The sequence below is a fragment of the Hyposmocoma kahamanoa genome, unplaced genomic scaffold, assembly GCF_003589595.1.
Source record: "Hyposmocoma kahamanoa isolate Upper Pololo Valley unplaced genomic scaffold, ASM358959v1 62, whole genome shotgun sequence".
Classification (NCBI taxonomy): Eukaryota; Metazoa; Arthropoda; class Insecta; order Lepidoptera; family Cosmopterigidae; genus Hyposmocoma; species Hyposmocoma kahamanoa.
Window position 1 is genome coordinate 3,413,606 of NW_020653850.1, and position 21,114 is coordinate 3,434,719.

General features: G+C 35.5%; 2 protein-coding genes across 3 annotated transcripts in view; one reads left to right on the top strand and one right to left on the bottom strand.

The window, feature by feature from the left end:
* Positions 1–1,459: 1,459 nt before the first annotated feature.
* Positions 1,460–7,295, bottom strand: LOC113229608 (PWWP domain-containing protein 2A-like). Its single transcript, XM_026463268.1, has 3 exons — positions 7,144–7,295; positions 5,783–7,055; positions 1,460–2,612 (listed from the first exon to the last, which is right to left on the bottom strand). Exons 1-3 carry the CDS (start codon positions 7,293–7,295, stop codon positions 2,454–2,456), a joined length of 1,584 nt encoding a protein of 527 aa, XP_026319053.1. The 3' UTR covers positions 1,460–2,453.
* Positions 7,296–7,927: 632 nt separating this feature from the next.
* LOC113229601 (sideroflexin-2) overlaps positions 7,928–21,114 on the top strand; it is a 26,842-nt gene continuing 13,655 nt past the window's right edge. The window contains exons 1-4 of one of the 2 annotated variants that reach the window (XM_026463258.1): positions 7,928–8,045; positions 10,280–10,440; positions 13,140–13,310; positions 20,293–20,494. In XM_026463258.1, the coding sequence (XP_026319043.1) occupies positions 8,007–8,045; positions 10,280–10,440; positions 13,140–13,310; positions 20,293–20,494 (573 nt within the window). In that variant the 5' untranslated portion in view covers positions 7,928–8,006. Of the gene's footprint in view, positions 8,148–10,279; positions 10,441–13,139; positions 13,311–20,292; positions 20,495–21,114 lie in introns of both variants that reach the window. The other variant, XM_026463259.1, reaches the window with a different exon arrangement.

Here is a 21,114-nt window from a genome sequence, read left to right on the forward strand (position 1 = left end):
GAAAACATGGCGCCGAGCAAAATTAGCCCAGTGGCCGACAAAACCTAAAATGAGGTCCTGAATAGTGTTTGTATTTTGTAAAATTTGCCAAATTATGTTTAGTTTCTGAATGGCGCCTTTTGCTAACAACAATAATAATTCATGTCATCTATTAAAAAAGTAACCTAACAATAAAATTAAATGTGGTCGAGATAATAGCCAATGTAACCAGTAAAATAAAGAATCAAAATTATAACATTATAAACTGAATACTAAAGATAAAGTATTCAAATGCGAACATCACTTATTTATTAAAATGCTGAAACACACAGTAAACGGTCACACAGTGTTAAGCAGCCAAGTGTGAGGAGTATACTTTGTAAACTGCTTAGAGAGATTTTTTTACTTTGTAAACAGTTACATTACAGATATTTAGGCTCTGAATCACGAAATTTGTAGTTACGGCCGTTTTCCCACTATGGTTGAGTTTCAATCGGGGCTAGAACCAAGAATGTATGACAACGTGACTTGATTCGACAGTAGTTATACAATATAACGCACACACTCATACATACGAAACCCTGTATCACGGGTGCCAAGGACACACACGTAGACAACCACAAAATTACACCATACCAACATTTACGTGTATGTACAGCCCGGGAATCGAAACCGGGACCTCTGGGTGGCAGTGCAGCATGGTAACTGTCTGGCCAAGTAGGCAGTATATTATGACAAGTATAGTAACGTCATACAAACGTAGTAACAATAATCTCGAGATGCGCTGTCGATACATAGCGCTCGTCGTCCTACGCGCCTTTCATTATTATTCGAATGTGTGCGTCCGTACACGGCGCGCGGCGGGCGTGCACACATACAATCTGCGCTGCTACGTTTGTATGGAGTTACCATACTTATTTATTCTACCATATAAATAAGTATAACCATAGCGAGTAGGGCGGGCCCCTGTTAAACAGCGATTCGACCGCGAAGTTCCAGCTAAACTCGCAGTGCCTGTGGTATTAGATGAGAGCCTAATCTCGCCTATGTGTAAACTAATTTACAGAACCGAGGCTCAAGTCAATTGTTCACAAAAACGGAGATGGGCACCGCGCAAAATATGAGCAGAATAGGACCTTCTCGCAGAAGGTTGAGCGAAGAAATAAATAGATAGATAAACATTTTATTTACTAATATGACACAAATACAAATTCAAAAAAAGAAAAAATAAAATTTATCACAGCAGCGAAATGGCTCTGACTCAGCTTATACCTAAGTGCCATAAGCGTCGGTTTCCAGTCAGAACTAACGAGAGAATGGTACTGCAACTGTTATGGACAGGCGTGTAGCTTACAATCAGGTGCACGACTTGTTCGTCTCGTCACTTAGTTATTACAAAAAAAGGACGATTTGTAAAAAGAAAAACAACTAAGAACGAATAAAATTATTCATTTATGTAAGTTATGTAATAAATATATATAAGTATAAATTTAAATTAAATTAATTGTAAGTGTAAATTTCGATAGTGATTGCTTTAGTGTAATAAATAAATGAAAGTAAAAATAAATATTTTGGAAAGGCAAGGGAAAAAATTCAACACACCAGACAGATTTTTGTAGCGAGAGTAGGTGTGCTGGTACAGTGTCGATAAGGACCCGGATGGAGTACAACTTACTCATATTAGTGAAGTGAAAGGATATAATTTGAAACTCTGCATCACTGCGTCTTGGGGTCGCCCGTTTCATAAACGTCATATGCCACAATCCAGCAGAGACAGTAGATGTGTCACATGCCAGCTGCGGCAGTAAAGTTACTACATGACAGCAGTGACTGTAGAGGTACCACATGACGGCAGCGGCAATATATTACCGCGTATTCATATTTTTAAACATGTAGTGTTCTCTGTATTGAGGATATATTATTAAAATAAATTCGAATGGTCACTTTTCTCGTCTCCTGCCCTCGGAGCATCTCCGTTTTGATAGATAATTGACCAAATTACTATGGTTCAAAGTAAACTTTATTACTTAAGTTAATAAAGTGCATCTGTGTGCTTAGTTATTGCACATTCACAACAACTGATGAATATGAGCTTAAATACCCAGTTTATCTAATTTCTAATACTAAGTTTATGAGTTGCTCCATAATATGTAAACAGCTCATTTTATGTGTTATTATATTATCAATGTTTAGTATGGTTTCATAAAATGATCTGTTGATTTTCAGTAGAAGAAACTTTGCTTACCATAAACTTTAAGCTATCCAAGAGTGAGCAGACAATCTCGATTGCAGTAGGCCTTCACATAAAAGTACTGTTGTACTGTACTTGAAGAAGTTTAATGCATGATGACGGTTACACATGGTAGGCTAGGCAAAGATTCTTTAACAGAATAAAATCTACTATTTTGTGCAGACAATTCACGGAAATATCACAATGTTTATATAAATTCGGTCGCATTCCTCATGATCACAAATTATGAAAACACATTTATTGGACGTGGTGACATTGTAGCCAAATTATGAGTGGGGCTTGCCAGTGGATCCTCCATTTCAGATTCATTTACCTTTGCTTCGATCGTAGCTTGTTTGACAGCCTCTTTGTATGCTCCACGCTTTTTCTTGTTAAATCGCAACTGCAACATTAGATAATATAGAGTTACATACATATTCTGCATTTTGATCAATCAATTCAAATCAATTGACAGTAGGATTGTAAAGGATGTTACGCACTAGGTGGACAGAATTATTTAGGCAAGCATAGTACAGATAACCACCAACCTACCGGCTAAATGGCGTAATAATCTGTTGTTAGTAGCAAGTCTAAATAAATAAACAAAGCTAACTCAAGACTCTGTCTGTATTTCATGCTTTGGCCAGAGTCCCCTAAACATCAAACTTAGAGAGTAGCGGTTATGTAGTGGTTTTATGCCAGAGAAATAGAGGACAATGTGGCAGCACATAAGCTTACAAGTTCAAAGCCGAAGAAGTCTTCAATCAGCCTTGAGCCTGACTAAGCTCGGTCTTAAGGATCAAGACAAGCCAATGGTCTTGAACCCTGAAGTCAAAGTCAAATAATCATTTATTAAAATTTTACACTTGAAAACGTCATTTTTAAGCTACTGCTCGTTCACTACGCTGACCTCCTTGAGAAGAACGAGCAAGAAACTCTAGGGATTATCTTTTCAAATAATGCTATGGAATACACTTTTAATCATAATTGTGTGGAATCTAGACTCATGTTGTCTTTCCAAACATCTTCATCTAACACATACTCTTCAATTAAAATACTTTTAACGTAAGTTTTAAACTAGGAAATGGAGCGAACGAGGAAATAATAATATATGCTCCGGAATCTTATTGTAAAAACGTATACACTTCTCCATAAAAGAATTGCTTGCCTTAGCTAAACGATTCGTGGTACCATGAGTTTGGACTTAGTTCTAAGGTTAATATTATGGACATCTCGATACTTCCCATGTAAGTTGTTGTAAGTCATAATACCATTTTTTGCTTTTTAATATAAATATATTATCCTTTTTAATTTATATTATAGGTTCCATGTTTGGAAGTAAACATAACACTAAGTGTTTTCATTATTTTTAAATATGGAACCTACAATATGCATAAAAAAGTTTAAATTTAACTTAAAAAGTAAAAAATGGTATTTTGACTTACAACTTTCTTAATGAAATTAGGTATATTTTTATTATTAGGCATATAAAATATTTGAGTAAATGTACTGTGATGCATGTCCACAGTCATGATACCAGTCTCCTTAAACTTTTTTCTGAGAGAAACCCAAGAACCTAAACGGTACACAGAACGAATCACTCGTTTTTGCAACACAAATATGGTTTGTACATCTGCCGCTCTACCCCACATGAAAGTTCTGTAGGACATTATACTATGGAAGTAAGTAAACTAGTCTAGCAGTAGCAACATCGGTAAGCTCACGTATTCTACGGACTGCGTATGCAGCAAAGCTTAATCTGATGACTAAAGAAGATATATGTGGAAACGATTGTTTACTATCTAAGGTCACTCCTACAAGTCTTTTTGGGAGTGACTGTTAACAAAGCTTAGTTAACAAGGTGTAACTTTTCAACATTTACTTCTATGATTGGACTCGTCGATTATAGCCTCCGGTTTCGTACGCGGCCGAAGGGTCGATTATTAGGTAATTCAAATTTAATCATTAGGTAATTCAAATTTAAAACACTTTGTCTTCTTGGCACTGAGCAATTAATTGTTAGCATTAAACCAATAAACTACCTTTGAGAGGGTATCGTAAATATTGTCATAGTTGTAGTCTGCCTGTTTTAAAAAACAAGGATGTGTCGTCAGCAAACAATACTATTTCGCAAAGGTCCTTAACAAAGAATGGTAGATTATTAATATGGATCGGGTCCTGAATTACAGCCACAGTATCAACTCATCACTGCAGAGGCTGACAGTGACTAGAAATAAAAATATACTCTGGATGCTAGTCGCGGTTCTTACGAGCTACTCGTAAGGGTATGCACATACTGATAAGAGACATATATGCATCTTGTATGCCAATGTTGCCCTACGATTAGCATATCTCTGCTTAGTCGGATATATCTGACATGGATGAGTCCAGTTAGACCTCTGAAAACCATACATTTCTATAAATATGTACATTTTGGCTCTGAGATATAATTAGAGGTGTTTACAACAGATGGAAATACTCGTGGTAGGGACATTTGGCTGCATAGGTCCTGAAAAGAATCCTATTAGGATGGCTAGTAGTAATTCGAGTTGATGAAGTGATATACACATTCAAAGTATGCCAACAATAAATTATAATAGCTGACTTAGGTATGCGGATGTGACGGTGCTTAGTAAACATTGATGACGTATTCTCAAGCATATTATTGATCAAGAGAATTCCCAGTTGTTGTGAAGTATTGTTAAAAATCAATGATGTGTAAAAAAAGCAATACACAAATAAATATTATTGGCTTTCTTCTTCAAATATATTGACTATACTGTTGGCTTATGAATTATGTATAACCATAGAGTAGTATGTTAACAGACAGAAAAAAATAAATTAGAAGTAGTGTTTTTTTAATGGGACAGTATGCGGAAATCTGAAACCATAGAAGATACACAGAAACTGTCTCAAGAACGTGTCTTTTTTTTGAAAACTATTTTGGCATCTAGTAAATTTTTTGGTCAAGTGTGAGTTGTCCATAAAAATTTATAAAATTGGTCAAAAATTTTTTAGTGTTGATCTTATGCAAGGTCTATTGTACAGGACGAAAAAAATCAGAACAGCAGAAGTTGGTCAAAATTCATAAAACAAAAAAAAATTAAAAATTTTCATGACTCGCATCACATATTTTTATGGTCAACTCATGCTTGACAAAAAACTTGACTATTCCAAAATTGTTTTCACAGAAAAAAAGATTTTATGGTTCCTAAGACAGTTTCCTTGTATCTTCTATGGTTTCGAATTTCCCCATACTGTCTCATTTAAAGAAAACACTCTGTATATATTCAGAGCGTTTTCAAAATATTATTGCTTAAAAGTAAGTATAATAAGATTTGTTGTTTGAAAAAACAAATATACGCGATTTAAATCCGGAAAAATAGTTTCATTCCTATGTATAACAATCGCGAAAACCTAAGAACTCGATATATAATAAGATTGTTGATAAGACTTAATGCAAATTTATTGTGTGTCTTGTTTCTCACAAATTAAATCTATTGCAGAAATAACTATATTATCTTAGTAATAAACAAGTTGTGTTCAAAATAAGGAAAATGTAAAAAAAATTACCTTGTAATCTTCTAAGAATGGGCTAAGGCTGTCACACGGCATTAGAGATGATGTTGTTGAAGCGTACCATGCCACATGAGCTCTGGATGTAGGAGTGACACTCAGAACTCGGCCTGGCCACCACGGGAACCCAATAACTTTACCCCATACTATGTCACCTGGAGAAACACGGAGTAACCGTCCTCCTGCACCCTCTGTGGCATTCGCAGGAAATTCTGGTACAGTTTCACTTTCCCAATCCGATCCACTGTCCTGTTCGCTCCTACGTTCATAGGAGTTACTACTCAGCCTTCTCAGGCTTATAGAAAGTTTCTGTTTTAAGCAGTGCTCTTTAATATCACTAAAATAGTCAATAGATTCACCATCTACCATCTTACTTGTATTTTCATCTCTTTTTTTCTGTAGCTTGCTTTTCTTTTTATGTTTTACTTTATGCTTATGTTTCTTTTCTAACGGATCAGATGTGGGACTGTTAGAAACATTGTTACGAGGTGATAAAGCCCCTATGTGTTTTGGTGATATTTTACCTATAGTATTATATTTCTTTGCCTGCTTTTTAGCTTTTTTCAAGGCCTTTTTAGCAGCCTTCATATCAGGTTTCGTCATGTCACATGACACACCTGAGTCTTCATTAAAATCACCAGTTAATGGTGGTATTTTCACCACTGTGCCTTCTCCTTCTCCAAAACAAATTTTCAAAGTCCGTGCACTTTGGAACATTGAATTGAACGAAACATCATCTTTATCACAGTCATTGTCATCGGATACACTCACGAAAGCCATTTCTTTGGGTGCAGTGCCTTCACCTTCAGTTTTAATGTGCTTCTCACTAGACTTATTTGAATTCCGCGATCCACCTTTCATAGCACTCGTTATTTCACTCGGTTGCAGTCTCGAAAGCTTTGGGATTAACATACTGCCCATTAGGTAATTCTTGTGGACTTTGGTTGACTCAGAACTCTCTAGAGGCGAATCGTCATCGGAATCTAATTTGCGTTTTTTGGACACGTCCACATTTTCGCTGTTCTCGTTACATATTCCTTGGCAGTTTGAACATAACACCTTCCGTGGTCGCAATCGCACCGTCATCTTTTGCTGCTGTTTGCCCTTCGGCCCAGGCTTTTTCGACTTGGAAACAAACTCATTCGCATATTGAGGCTCTTGGTAAATGTACCTTTGACTAACGGAATGTAGCTTTTCATCCTTCTCCTCGGTGGTCGCAGACTGTCTGGTGAACGCTGGGTGCAAACTATACACTCCAAAAGGCAAATTACTGCAAAAGAACGAGTAACAAAGCCGAAATATTAGGTGATCTCAGCAATAATCGATAAACTGTTAAACCCCTAAACTACAATACCAACCCTTTGCTGGAGTCCAGAAGCACTCCTTGGAATTTTTTATCCTCAGCAGAATAAGATACCACTAATAAATCAGCGAGAGCTTCTTCCACGTTCACTAAAATCTGAGAATTCTTTTGAATCGTCATATCGGCTGTTGCAACCTCAGCCGCCATATTCTACATAGACAATTTTTCAGTTTACGTATTTTTCATAGTTAGTCGCATGAGTATGAGCAGTATTCAGCCATTTAAATTCAATATTCCAATTGCCCAACTTTTAGACTCTTTACATTGATTAAATTATATATTATATCACACCATTTATTTCTTCTACGCTATAACAGGATATTCCAACATTGATTCTAACATAAAAACAAACAAAGCATTGCTTTTTTTATGAGTTGGCAATCATAACTGCGTATTTTGTAACGATAACATTCTGTGATCGAACGGTACAGTGGGTAAAATGCAGAGGTCATGGTTAAAAAAATAAAGGAACGTATGTCTTATTAGTTTGAAAAAGGAACACACAATGACTCTTGAATAATTGAGTTGATTCAGTACATACCTAAAGTGTTCTGTGATGATGACTGATACCCAGTATAATTCACAAAGTACTTTTGTATATTAAACTTATATTAGATAATATTCTTATCTATGGATGACACTTCTCCCTCACAACTTGTCACCTGAACTCACCTGTCGAAGTAGCTATTTTATTAAAATACGGATGTAAATAATTGTAAATAACGCATTTGCAACATTGACAATTCGCCAGCACAAGTAATTTTTGTTTCTAGTTCGGTTCCCTCACGTTCACCCGTGCGCCGGGTCCTTCGCCCTCCGTCCTCCGTCCCACCCTCCCTTGCCTCTGGTGTGGAAAGGATGGATGCGGCTGCAGCACCTACTCAGATAGTAATCGAGGTAGTGTCGTGTTGACCAGAGGTAGAGGCATACCTCGCGTTGCAGTGGGTTTTGTTTATTACAACTTTTATCTGATAACTTTGTGATTATATAGTTGTTGCCGTAAGTATTATGTGTGTTAAGTTTTATTACAGAAATTGTAATAGCATGTGTGGTGGATTGAAAACTTACATAATCCGTTTATTTACTACAAAAACATTGTTTTTGCAAAGTAATATGTATGAGTTATGTTGAAATGTAAACTCAAGGCCTCTGATTTATTGAGACTGTTTGTTAAGGACTTAAACTTGGGTGTTTTTTTTTGTTTCAAATGATTTATTAATTGATTCATAAGTACCTTGCCAAAATATTTAAAAAAAAGACACCATATAGTATATAGGAAAAGCCATCAACACAAAATTAAGTAATATTTTCAAAGGTCTTCACATTTTGTTGCAACAATAAAAATAAAGCATGGAGAATCATTTTATCAAGTGATTATTATGCAAAAATATTAAAGCTTTTATGACTGTAGTTGGAGAGTCATAGATTTATTAAAATTCTAAACCACAATAAAAGTATAGCATAAATTTGTTTATGGTTCAAGGACTGTTATTAATATTATTATTTAAGGAATTATTATTATTATTATTTATTTGTTGAGCGTTGAATGTAGAACCATTAGCTGAAACAAGTAACAATAATTAATTGAAACTCAATATGTAATAAGTAGTAATAACTTAAACTAAAAATTGATGTAGTAAAACTTCAAAAACCTGCCTTTTTTCCTGCAAGGACCTTCTCCGAAGTGATAAAAGAACAATGCAATGTCTGTGGCCCACTACTGAGCATTTTGTTCCAAACTCTTTGAATGTTAAAAACTTTTAGAATCTTTCTTTTTTTTTTAATAGGGAATGCCTTTAGATCTATGTAAAAAAAGTGTGAGCTTTTTTTACTACGCATTTAGTTCTACTTAGTGTTCAAAAATTTGTAGCTGGAGTTGTAAATAAGTAAAGTAAATAGGGTAAAGGCACCTGTAGTCAGTCTTTTAACGGGAATTTCAATTTCAAAATCTTAGTTATTTGTACAGAGTAGGTCGGATAAAAAATGTACCACTCTGTTCGATCAATCATTTATTATAGTTTCAATATAAATAATGTAACAAATAAAAATCTTCTGTACTAATATTATATTTAGGTTTAAAGAAAAAATGGCACTTTTTCCCAGTCGTCAGCCTCTAAATCCAATAAACAGCCTCCTGTGTACCCTGTACTCAGCCTTAATACTTCTCAATAATAATAAGATCAAAATCAACAATAATTAAATGTGAAAATCAACGGATATATGGGATACGCGTGTATCGGTCTTGGTGTAATTAAAAAGTTTTTTTCAAATGGTGCTGACTACTGGGTTTTTCACAAAATTGTATAGAGAATGTTAAGTTAAATTTGAACATTTTATTGTAACGGTTTTAACGATAAAATTTTTATCATGATTTGTCATGAAAAGCGGCCCCTGGAGGCTGAGCTTTGGATTTCATATAAAAAGCAAAGTCTCCAATAGATAGATTATTACAGTATTAATGAAATTGAATAGATAAACTAACACACAAGTGGAGAAAAAACTGTCACTTTTAACATCGAAACATAACTTTTCTTACCTGTTATGAGAACATCACTTGCTGAGAAAAAAATGGCGGACATGTCACAACGGCTCTTGTCGACTGACGGCACCTGTTTAGACGAGTTTATTTCTGCTCCTGACCTCTTATCGCACTAGTCGCGTATTGTATTGATAAATGAGGAATCAAAGCTTAATTTTATCAACTTACGATTTATTAATTCAAAAAATACCGCTTATTTATTTATAAGCAATTAAACACGCAAAAAGGCTGACTACAGGATCGTGGCTGGCTACTGGTGCTCTTACCCTACATACTCTTATACATATAGTTAGGTATAATACCCAAAGAAAAAATCAATATTCCTTAGTATTTTTTAATTTGATTATTTTGTAACTAAATATAATTTAATAATTTGCATTCAACAACATAACTTGGCTTTTGGTCAGCCCCACATGCAGTGTGAAAGTTTTTTGTTTGCTCTGATAGTTTCATATTATTGTAATAAATGAATTCTATTGTTAATAAGAAAAGACTGTGCTTAACAATAATTTCTTGGAAAATTAATAACTACATGTAGGTAGTGCATTAAGTTATTTAACATTTATACATTTCAAGTTTTTTTTTGTATCAGGCAATGGCGACAGAACACAGAATAGACATTACCAAACCTCTATGGGACCAGAATACATTTACGGGCCGCTTCAAGCATTTCTGGTTGATTACTAACCCGGTGCTATCTTTGGCGAGTGAGAAAGAACTTTATGCTGCTAAGGATTTATATATAAAGTACCAGTAAGTATAATTTTATGAATAGTACTTACTGTTTGTAATAAACACAGTCAATGGTACTAAATACATGTTTGTAATTTTAGTAGCAGAAAAGCTCTTCTTCTTCTTCTTCTGGTTTCGAAGGGTAAGGGTGCTGGTGAAATTACAGGCACATGGGACTTGTCAACTTAAGTCTCAGGATGACGGGCGCAGTGGCATTGCCCCTCAGATCTTTGCAATTTAATGCTCTGAGTGGCACTGCAACTGTTATGGACAGCCGTGTAGCTTCAGGCGCGCAACTCGTTCGTTCTGTCACTTGACATTTAAAAAAAAGAAAGATACAGGCTGTAAGAAAAATAATTCTCATATTCATTTGATGAACTACAATGGAAAAGTACAAGATTGCAGTAAAGTTTGTGTGGTAGTTAAATTTGTTCAGTCTTGCACATTAAAGCACCCTATGACCAGAAGGCTAGCTACTTTAGCAAAGAAATAACCTTAATTATTCAAAGATGAAACATCACGACACGGTGCTCTTTCAATTTTCTTACAGTAGTCCTTAAAGTGTGTTTCCTAAACAAATTAATTCGTCAATGTGAATAATAATTTTATAAATAAAAATAAAACTCGTGTTTTACAGATAAACTTACATAACTTAAAACTTAACTTACTTAACCATTGACTTACAAATAAATGGACGACGGGTCTAATACAAAAACCACGAAAAAAATGTCCCAAGTCAACCTATTCGAAATTTAAATTGTAATGTCATCGCAGTATCGCGCTGTCAGTAGAACAACTGAAGACTAAAGCGGAGTGTCGCGCTCTGTATACGATTTTAGCGCCTTACAAGTGCGGACACTTTTTAGCGCGGACCCGACGTCCATATAATTGTAAGTCAATGTACTTAACTTCAAAAAATAAGCAGGTTTTCCCATCTCTAAATGTGAGCATTACTGGGTTTCGGTTTTAAAAGGTGCTGATGAAATTACAGACACATGGGACTTGTCAACTTATGTGTCAGGGTGCCGGGCGCAGTGGCAGTGCTCCTTAGATCTTTACGATTTAAAGTTCTGAGTGCCACTGGAACTCCTATGTATTGGCGTATCACTTGTTCATCCCGTCACTTGGTATTTAAAAAAAGTAATATTTGAAAACTTATTTTTGTATATAGGTATTATAGGTAGATACATACGTCTTTTATTACTACCACTCAATCCAATGATATTTCATTGCCATAAAACTGTGTTTAAATAAAATAATAATAATAATAATAATAATAATAAGTATAGAGACTAAAAATACTACAATCAATACATAATATTAATTTTTTAAATTAGTCTCTACTTGTCAATTAACAGAAAAAAAACTTGTTTTTAATCGAAAGACAGCGAGCGGAACGTTCGAACATTGTTTTGCATTTATTGAAATTCCTCAATTTCTGAAAAAAAAAAAGAAAAAAAAATAGAATTCTATAGTCGTGACGAAGTCGGAATTTAGAAATTCAGTCTGTGACCCGAGTTAATTGAGGTCAAAGGTCACTACCATTTTGCGCCCGTAAATGTGCAGGACTGAAAAAAGTAAAATAAGATAATCTCAGTACAGAGTACTAAAAAAAACCGACCTCAAAAGTACGTGGAATTACGTCTATTTGCTAAGTTTTATTGAAATATCCCATAATTCGCCACTATACAGGACTTGACACTGGAGATAATAAAAATCGGTTCTCACTACTCACAAGTATATTGAGAGAAAAACGCCATGAATTGGAGAAATAGCAAAATCAACCATTAAAATAATTGCTCCTAAATTAAAGTTAAGGCGCTATTTATAAAAATGAATCTTCATGCGTGAACAGCCACCCTTAGAGGTGGATGATTTTCTTCAAAATAAAATGGGATCACTATGGAAGTACCCCCTTTCCAACAAAAAAAGCATCATGAAAATTGGTTCACAAATACCGGAGTTATCGCGTAATATGCATACAAAAAAACACAGTCGAATTGAGAACCTCCTCCTTTTTTGAAGTCGGTTAAAAAATGCTGCTCTTTGGTGGTGGGAATCAACATCTGCCTAGTTTACCTTTGGAAGTTTTTTAATAGGTACATTCATTCGATTGTTTTGCTTCTCTTACATTACTTTTATTGTAAATCTGCGTATTTTATATTCCTAATTATCTAAATTGTTTTGTGATTCGTTCTCTAGTCTTGCACATTTCCGTCCATTAACTATAACGCGACCTAGTGACAAGTGGTCAAATATCCGCTTTAAATAGCATAATATAGAGCTCCAAATTCTCTGTTTAAAACTAACTGAACGTGTTGGACTTATACATATAAGCGTGTATCCGAACTTACCGTAATGATGCATAGCTAAAATATCAATAACTACTTTCAATATTCTAAAGGACTGTCCACACATCAGGGCCGTGCCCGGGACGTGGACGGGGCGTGCTAGTTGTAGTAGGACACGGACATGTGTGAACGAGTTCATACAAAATGTACGCAACGATATTTTTTTGAGCCTCTGGCGGAGCACGGCTCGTCCACGTCCCGGGCACGGCCCGGATATGTGTGTATAGACCTTAAAACTGGGTTATGTTTTATTATGATATCTCAAAAAATGGTTTTGTCACATAGCCGCGTTTTGGTTGGCTAGATCTTCCTTGCGCCTAATGTAAAGTTATTGACATGACTGATTAAACATTCTTATTTCCTCTACAGACAAAATAAAGAACCGCCAAACACGAAATGGGAGGACTTAGTTAGAGCGAAACAGCTATACGAATCAGCGTTTCATCCGGACAGTGGAGAACTGCAAAATGTATTTGGAAGAATGTCCTTCCAGATGCCCGGAGGATGTCTAATTACTGGTGCTATGTTGCAGTGGTACAAGTAAGAACATAACGTTGTAAATTATGTGTATTAGAATCTCATGGCACTAAATAATAATATTTGTAGCAGTAGAACTCCTTGTTTGTCCAGGGTAGTACTGCCACCTTGCCTATTTCTGTCGCCAAGCAGTAATGTCAGCATTACTGCGTTCCGGTTTTGAAGGGTTACGGGTGCTGGTGACATTACAGGCACATGGGACTTGTCAACTTATGTCTCAGGGTGACAGGCGCAGTGGCAGTGCCCCTCAGATCTTTGCGACTACACTGCAACTGTTATGGACAGGCGTGTAGCTTACCATCAGGCGCACAACATGTTCGTCCCGTCACTTAGTATTATAAAACTAAAAAAATAAGAAAATGAAAAATTGGGTTTTATTATGGCAACGTTAAATTGGCATCTTCGTCGTCTTTACATTTAACAAATGTAACCAATTGGAATTATATAATGAACGTTTATTCTCAATGTTGCTAGTCACAATACAGTTTCCCAATTTGTCACAACATCCAGGCAAACCTTTAATTTTTTTGTTGTAATAAATAATAACCTTTTTTTAGAAACTAAATAATATTCAAGCTGGGTAAAAGCTGAAATTATATACTAAGAATAATTACGCATTTTAGTGTTTTAAGATTTCATATAAAACATTTGTTAGCAAGCTTGTTAGAGCATTAAAAAACAATCCGCTTAAAAAAAACCTAGAATGTTGCTATTACCCTATTACCTTCATATTAGCAGAGACTCGTGCACTTTAAACTAATTCAATACGAATAAGTCTTTCGAAAGCTAGACTTATCCCCAGAAGGATGCTAAACACGTGGTTTTATAAAAAAATATTAGATGTATAACAAAATACTGGCTTCCAAGAAGTAACTTGGAAGAAATATGAGCCCTATACATATATACATATCATCACGCATGTCTCCCACTAGAGTAGACGGGCACTATGGACCTACACTTGCTACGCTCCTGACAAATCTCCTTCGCCTCCTCTACTGCCATCAATCTCTTCATAGATGCTCGTTTATTCTTGGTACTTATAACCCGGCCTTTTTTAAGGACATCCTCAATCTGATTGAGATATGTTCGCCGAGGTCTACCTCTCCCCACGCTTCAATCCGCACTCGCTCTATACATTTGTGCCGTCATTCTACCAACATTCATTCTTTCTACATGACCAAACCATCTAAGCATCCCTCTCTCTATGCTGGTCACTACATCATCTTTCATACCACAACGCTCTCTTAATCTGTTGGGCATTCTATCTTTAATACTAACACCGCACATATTACGCAAAGCTCTCATTTCTACAGCATTCACCCTAATTTAAAAATTGCCATCGTAATAGATACAGAACAACTTACATTTTTAACAAAAATAAGTTATTTACATATTACTATTTCCAAATTTTATCTTCTATGTTGTAAAATAATTCATTTTCGTTCTTTAACGAACAACAATTTTCGACAAATTGATTATTTAATTAGTACATACAATATCGAGTTCTTAGGTTTTCGCGATGTTACACATAGGAAATGAAACTATTTTTCCGGATTTAAGTCGCGTATATTTGTTTTTTCAACCAAACCGACGTTTCGGGCCCATAACAGGTCCCATGTCCCAGTCAACCGTGACCATGGGACCTGTAAAGGGCCGGAAACGTCGGTTTGTTTGAAAAAATACAAATATACGCGATTTAAATCCGGAAAAATAGTTTCATTTCCTAGTACATACAATATCATTAAACATAAGTCTACTTTACACTATTAGTATAAACAGATATGTCTGAGTATTTATTATTTATAAGTATTTCAGTGTTTGAATCTGCATTTATTTATTATATTATATATATTTATATTACATTTAAGATAAGGTAAGATAAACATAATAAACGGATAAATAGAAAGGGCTAAAGTTCAAATTTGTACGTCACAAAATATCGCGCCGCGGTTCAAATGTTTCGAAATTTCCATACAAAAGGAATCACTGAAGAGAAGCGGAAACCTGGAATATTCAGGTCAGAATGAATTGGCATCTTTTATGGTGACCTGTACTATCCTCGTCCACATTTCAATTATCGTCACAAGATTGTGTTTTAAACAATAATGAGCTGTTGTGATAGAATATTATATAATATTTCACGATACCATAACAAAATTGCCACGTTAATTAGGCAGAGAAGACTAACCTAAAGAATGACCCACATACCATCAATCCTACCTCCCAAAGGTAGGGACTTCATTCTGTTCACTCCTGACAGACCTCGTTCATTTCCTCCATTTGCATCATTATTGTCATTATCTTGAGCAATTTCACACATGTTTTTAAGTTATGGTACGTACATATAACTTGCTTTTATTTATGTCCGAAATATATAACTTTTATTATTTGGATATCTGTCGCCTCTCCCATGGCCAAAAACATATATTTTGAGTTTTAAATGAGAGAGGCGATGGACCCCGGTACTGGCACAGTCGGCCGGCCGCCGGCGTCTTGGGTTCAAGATATCCAGCTGCACCAAAACGGTGCATGTGTTGAAAGCACAGAAGTCCAACCACCTCAAGTTGTTAGTTAGGCTGGCTGGAATGAACCTGTTTAAGTTAATAACAATTAGGTTTATCTTAATGGAGGCCACAACCTTTAGACCAGTTTCGGCTTTCACGAGACGTCTATTATAAATACCCTTCTATTATATTACGGACCTAAATGAGTCACCTGACTAGTCCTTCGCAATGACAAACAGAATGCGTGTCAATATTTTTGCACGACACACCCACCTAGCGTCGTATTACGTAGCATGTTTTAAAAATAATTCCCCAAGGTGTTTGGCAGTCGGCCTTGGTCAGTTAATGCTCTTATGACTTATTCTGTATGACTACTGACTGTATGGAATGCTTTTCACTGTTTCAATTACGTAATTTGTTGCAATACAATAACTTTATTGCAAAAGATAGCGAAATAGGTACATAGATGTGCCTGCTCCTAAACTAGGATCCCCTGTACCTACTTTTATTCAGAACATTTATGATTCGAAACGCTGATTTTACTTTTTATTAAAGAAATAAACATATCATTATCGAAATCCATTTCATCACGACACGCATTAATTGCAAACATGCAGTCAATCTGTTAGCAGCATAACGGCAGACGGGCAGTCTAAAATATACAATAAATCTATGAAATGAAAATGAAAAGAAGGAACCATAATTATTATATGTATAATCATTATAAAGCTATACGATTAAGAACTCTAAGGGCGCGTTCCTATTATGTCGTGACGACAGATAGTCGCGCAGTTTAAAGTATTGTGGCTTGTATATTTAAATGAAGTTGTTTACACGATTAACTGTCGGTCACTTTTGACGTTACGACGGCAGACTGTCGTGGCAATGGGAAGAGCTAGAACGTCAGTCGTCCAACGATAAATAAAACGTCACTATAAAATGTGACGATAGAAAATCGCAGCTTCATACGATTCTGTCGTGCAAACGATAAGGCGGCTGCCGTGAACCGATAAATTGGACATAATTATGGAAACAAGAACCAACCCACACCTCAAGTGAAATTGAGTTGTGTATTTAGGTAGAACACACCAGACGTGTCCTTTACCCGCTCACAAAAGATCCTGGCAATATACCAAGCCTAAAAGGAGAAAATAAAAGTCCTTCAGGGTATCAACCCTAAATAAGTAACTTTTTAATAGTTAAAAAGAACCATGCTGCTTAACTTCATATAATGTGTTTTTTATAATATGTTAAACAGATCCATGTCACATGTACTGAAGTACTGTAGACATTTAGCGTTTTAATTACGAAAACTAAATAAAAAGATACATAATGTTTTCCATTTATTGCTATATAATATAATAGTTTCCCTATATCATTCTCAATGCTACACATAACTCACGTTGTTTGTCTCAAATAACTTACCTATTTATTTCTTCACACTGTTTTTACAAAAATCAAATTATCTCGAAAGTGACATTTTGTGGGTTGGTTCTAGTTTGCATAACTAAGTCCAATTGTCGTCACGATCTAGTGGGAACAGCTAGACACGACAGTCGTTCAACGATAAAATAAACGTCCACGACACAGTTATGACAGATAGTCGTGATATGGGAACAGGCTAAACGCGACAGTCGTCCAACGATAAATAAAACGTTACGACGTAATGGAAACGCGCCGTAAGGCATCCAACACTGCATTAGAGTCCCTTCTTTTATAGTTTATTTTAATATTATCATAACTTGCTTTACATTTGTTTTACTTGTATTTAGACAATGTTTTAAAATTGTTATCTCTTATCTACCAACCTGAAAAAAATATTTCCATACGCATCCCACTATAGTAACAAAGTAATGCCCTGCATTATAGGCCTCTCTTAACAGATTAAAAAAATTACTTTCATGGAAATGGGCAAAAATTAACTGGACAAAAAACCAATTTTGCCAATGTCGTTTCCTAGATTGGTTCCACCATGGATCAGGCCCGACATTAGAAGCACCCAGTATTTACCGCAGAACCTCTGATGTCGTCTCAAACCGAATGATGTAACAAAGGCACTCCATACAAAGATAAGCGTGTATGGGTTTCGTATCGCAATCTTGTTTTAATGTTATTAGGATTTTTATGGTTGTTGCGGCCTGAAATTCAAGTTACTATATGCTACGTTCTTGATGTTCCTTAAGCCTCTTGATTGACTTGAAATTCGCCTTAATTTTTACCATTAAACCAGCTCAGTAACGGAGCGTCGGGGGTACAGAGGGGGGGCCTTGGCTCCGGGTGGCACAGCAAGGGCGGCAGCGAGTGCGACCGAGCTTTAACTGGTCAAAATTATTATTATTTTACTTAAAATTAGAAAATAAATTTCAGTAATTGAGAAAACGATATCTTGAACAATACAAAGATGGCGACGCCAGGCGAACATAAAAACACAATAGAGCCGAGCGTGCCCGTACGAACTACTTTTACAATCGTGATAATGACAAAAATGATGTCCTAAATGAACATAGAGCCCCAATTATTTTACGGTAGAAAAATCTCTATTTACACGTAACGAGTAGTCAAAGGCAGTAGAGATCAAGATGTTTTATGGAATGAGACAGATGTAGTAGTTGTTACATTACCTTTAGATGTGCAAAATATTGACACAAATTTATTTTTGACAAACGTTTTATAGACACTAAAATTACACAATTATTTGAATGAAAGCAGAAATGATAACACTTGATTTAAATCTAAAAAATCTGTAACGTGTTTTCAATAAAATAATTTCGCGAGTATTTGAAACAGACGCCATAAGTTCAAATGAAATAAAATCAAATAAAATAAATAAATAAAAAATAAAATATGTTATGTTATTTTAAATAAAGTTATAAAAACGAAATTAATACGGTAGGCCGTATCTAGTATTGGCAGCAAGCGTAGTTAGCGAATACATCTGCGGTAGTGCATATAGTTGTCACATTAGATTGTGTTCCGTTTTGTTATTTTTTGGATGACGGTAGAATTTTATTTGTTTGTTTTTATTTGTTTTTTTTTATATGTGTATTGTATGTGTATGTCTGTTGTGCATGTGTATACGTATATATTATTTTGTATTATATTATATTTCATATACAGTTAATATCATAAATATAATTATATTCATGCACACTGACACAGTTTCAATTCGTTAATATAAATCTTCTCTTTTTTTTACCGGCTCATTTAGGACCTAGCAGAATCACCAGAGTCGTAGTTCTACTGAGCTGCGACATAATGCTGAGTTGGGTCCTTTTTGCTGACACAGTACACGCAAATCTACACTCCACACAATATAACACTCCACATCAAGTATAGACTAGTTTATCGAGTTCTTAGGTTTTCGCGATTGTTACACATACGAAATGAAACGTTTCGGGCCCTTTACAGGTCCCATGGTCGGTTTGTTTGAAAAAACAAATATACGCGATTTAAATCCGGAAAAATAGTTTCATTTCCTATAGACTAGTTTGTTTTTCTTTTTATTATTATTATTATTTTTTAATTCTACTATGAAATGATTATCACTAGTATCAGGCTTCTTACCACGGTATGACTTCTTTTGACTCAACGGGTTGAGTCTACCCGTGACCATGGGGCGTGCAACCGTTCCGAAATATCGGGAAAATAAAAAGAAGTCATACCGTGGTAAGAAACCTGATACTAGTGATAATCATTTAGTGAATAACCACGAAAGTCTTAAAATCTATATAATTCTACTATTGTACCTATGTTGTAAGTTTGTTTTGTAATGTACTGTGTTTCGGCAAATAAACGAATTATCTATCTATCTATCTATCTATCTAATACAGTCGATAATTACATTTTTATATAAAAAAATCCCGACCTCAATAGTTCATGGAATTAGATCTATTTGCGAAGTTGTATTGAAATCGGTTTTCCGGAAAGTGCACGAAACCTATTTCATCCCCTAGTTTGACACCATTACAGGTGGAATATTTTCTACAAATTTAAATGGGACCAATACAGTGGTGCCCTGTTTCCAATAAAAAAACAAAGGTTCATCAAAATCAGTTCACAAATGCTGGAGTAATCGCGCAACATACATACAAAAAAATATACAGCGTAATTGAGAACCTCCTCCTTTTTTTGAAAGTCGGTTAAATATAGAGAGTGCAGAAAATATAAGGTTCGCCCCGGGCGGCAGAAATCGACGCTTCGCCACTGGACCAGCTATACTACTCGGAGAGTGAGAAGCGCGATCCGCTGTTGATGAATATTTCTAGCAACTTTGTCCAGAACTCAAAGGAAATAATGAAGGAATAATTAGTAGCCAAGAATCAAAAAATCCAACTATACAAAATTATTATACTTGATACAAATACTGGACTGAACCAGCGTCTGTTGCCATTTCGGGGCCACCGCTCTTACAAACTGAGCTACAAACCAAGTCATGGTTAGTAAAATATCATGATATTCAATAAATAAAAATATACTTTCAGAACAACAACAGCTGTAGTGTTCTGGCAATGGGTGAACCAGTCGTTCAACGCTCTTGTGAATTACACAAATCGGAATGCAAACTCCCCGTTAACAACTACTCAGATGGGAGTTGCGTACGTCGCCGCTACGACATCGTCCCTCGCTGCTGCCTTGACGTTCAAGTTTGGCGTACAAAAACGTGTTAAGAATCCTATTGTTGCAGTAAGTACTTCGTGATATAATTTTTAATACCATTAAACATTTATCTGCTGGGCTTCTATAGGGGTTTAAGCAGATGATTCCTACTCGACTGCCATGGGTTCCACTCTAACCTACAAGGGATCCATAGATAGTAATTATATATCTGCATACATAATACTTTCATATAGTAGTCATAAATGAAGTAAACATTACACAGTATACAAGATATTCGGTTGGATTTATAAATTTCATTGCTATATGCTATATGCTATATGCTGCTATAGTCTGTCTTTTTTGAAGACGAAAAAGAAGAGTAAAATGGCAGGTCATTGCGCAAAAGTGTTGCCCGCTTGCAAGCAGCTAGTGATTGCAGTGTGTAAATATTGTAACGACTATCAACTAAACGTTGGTTACGTTTTGAAATAAATAGGTGAAATTGTTACATTTGATTCATTTATTTATGTGTTGAAAATAATGAACAGGGGTGCATAACATGGAAATTGAAACAGATACAAACAAGTTTATAAATAATTGTTATAAATATAACACAATATTATATGACTAGCTATAAACTTATATAAGCAACCTATACGCACGCACGCACGCACGCACGCACGCACGCACGCACGCACGCACGCACG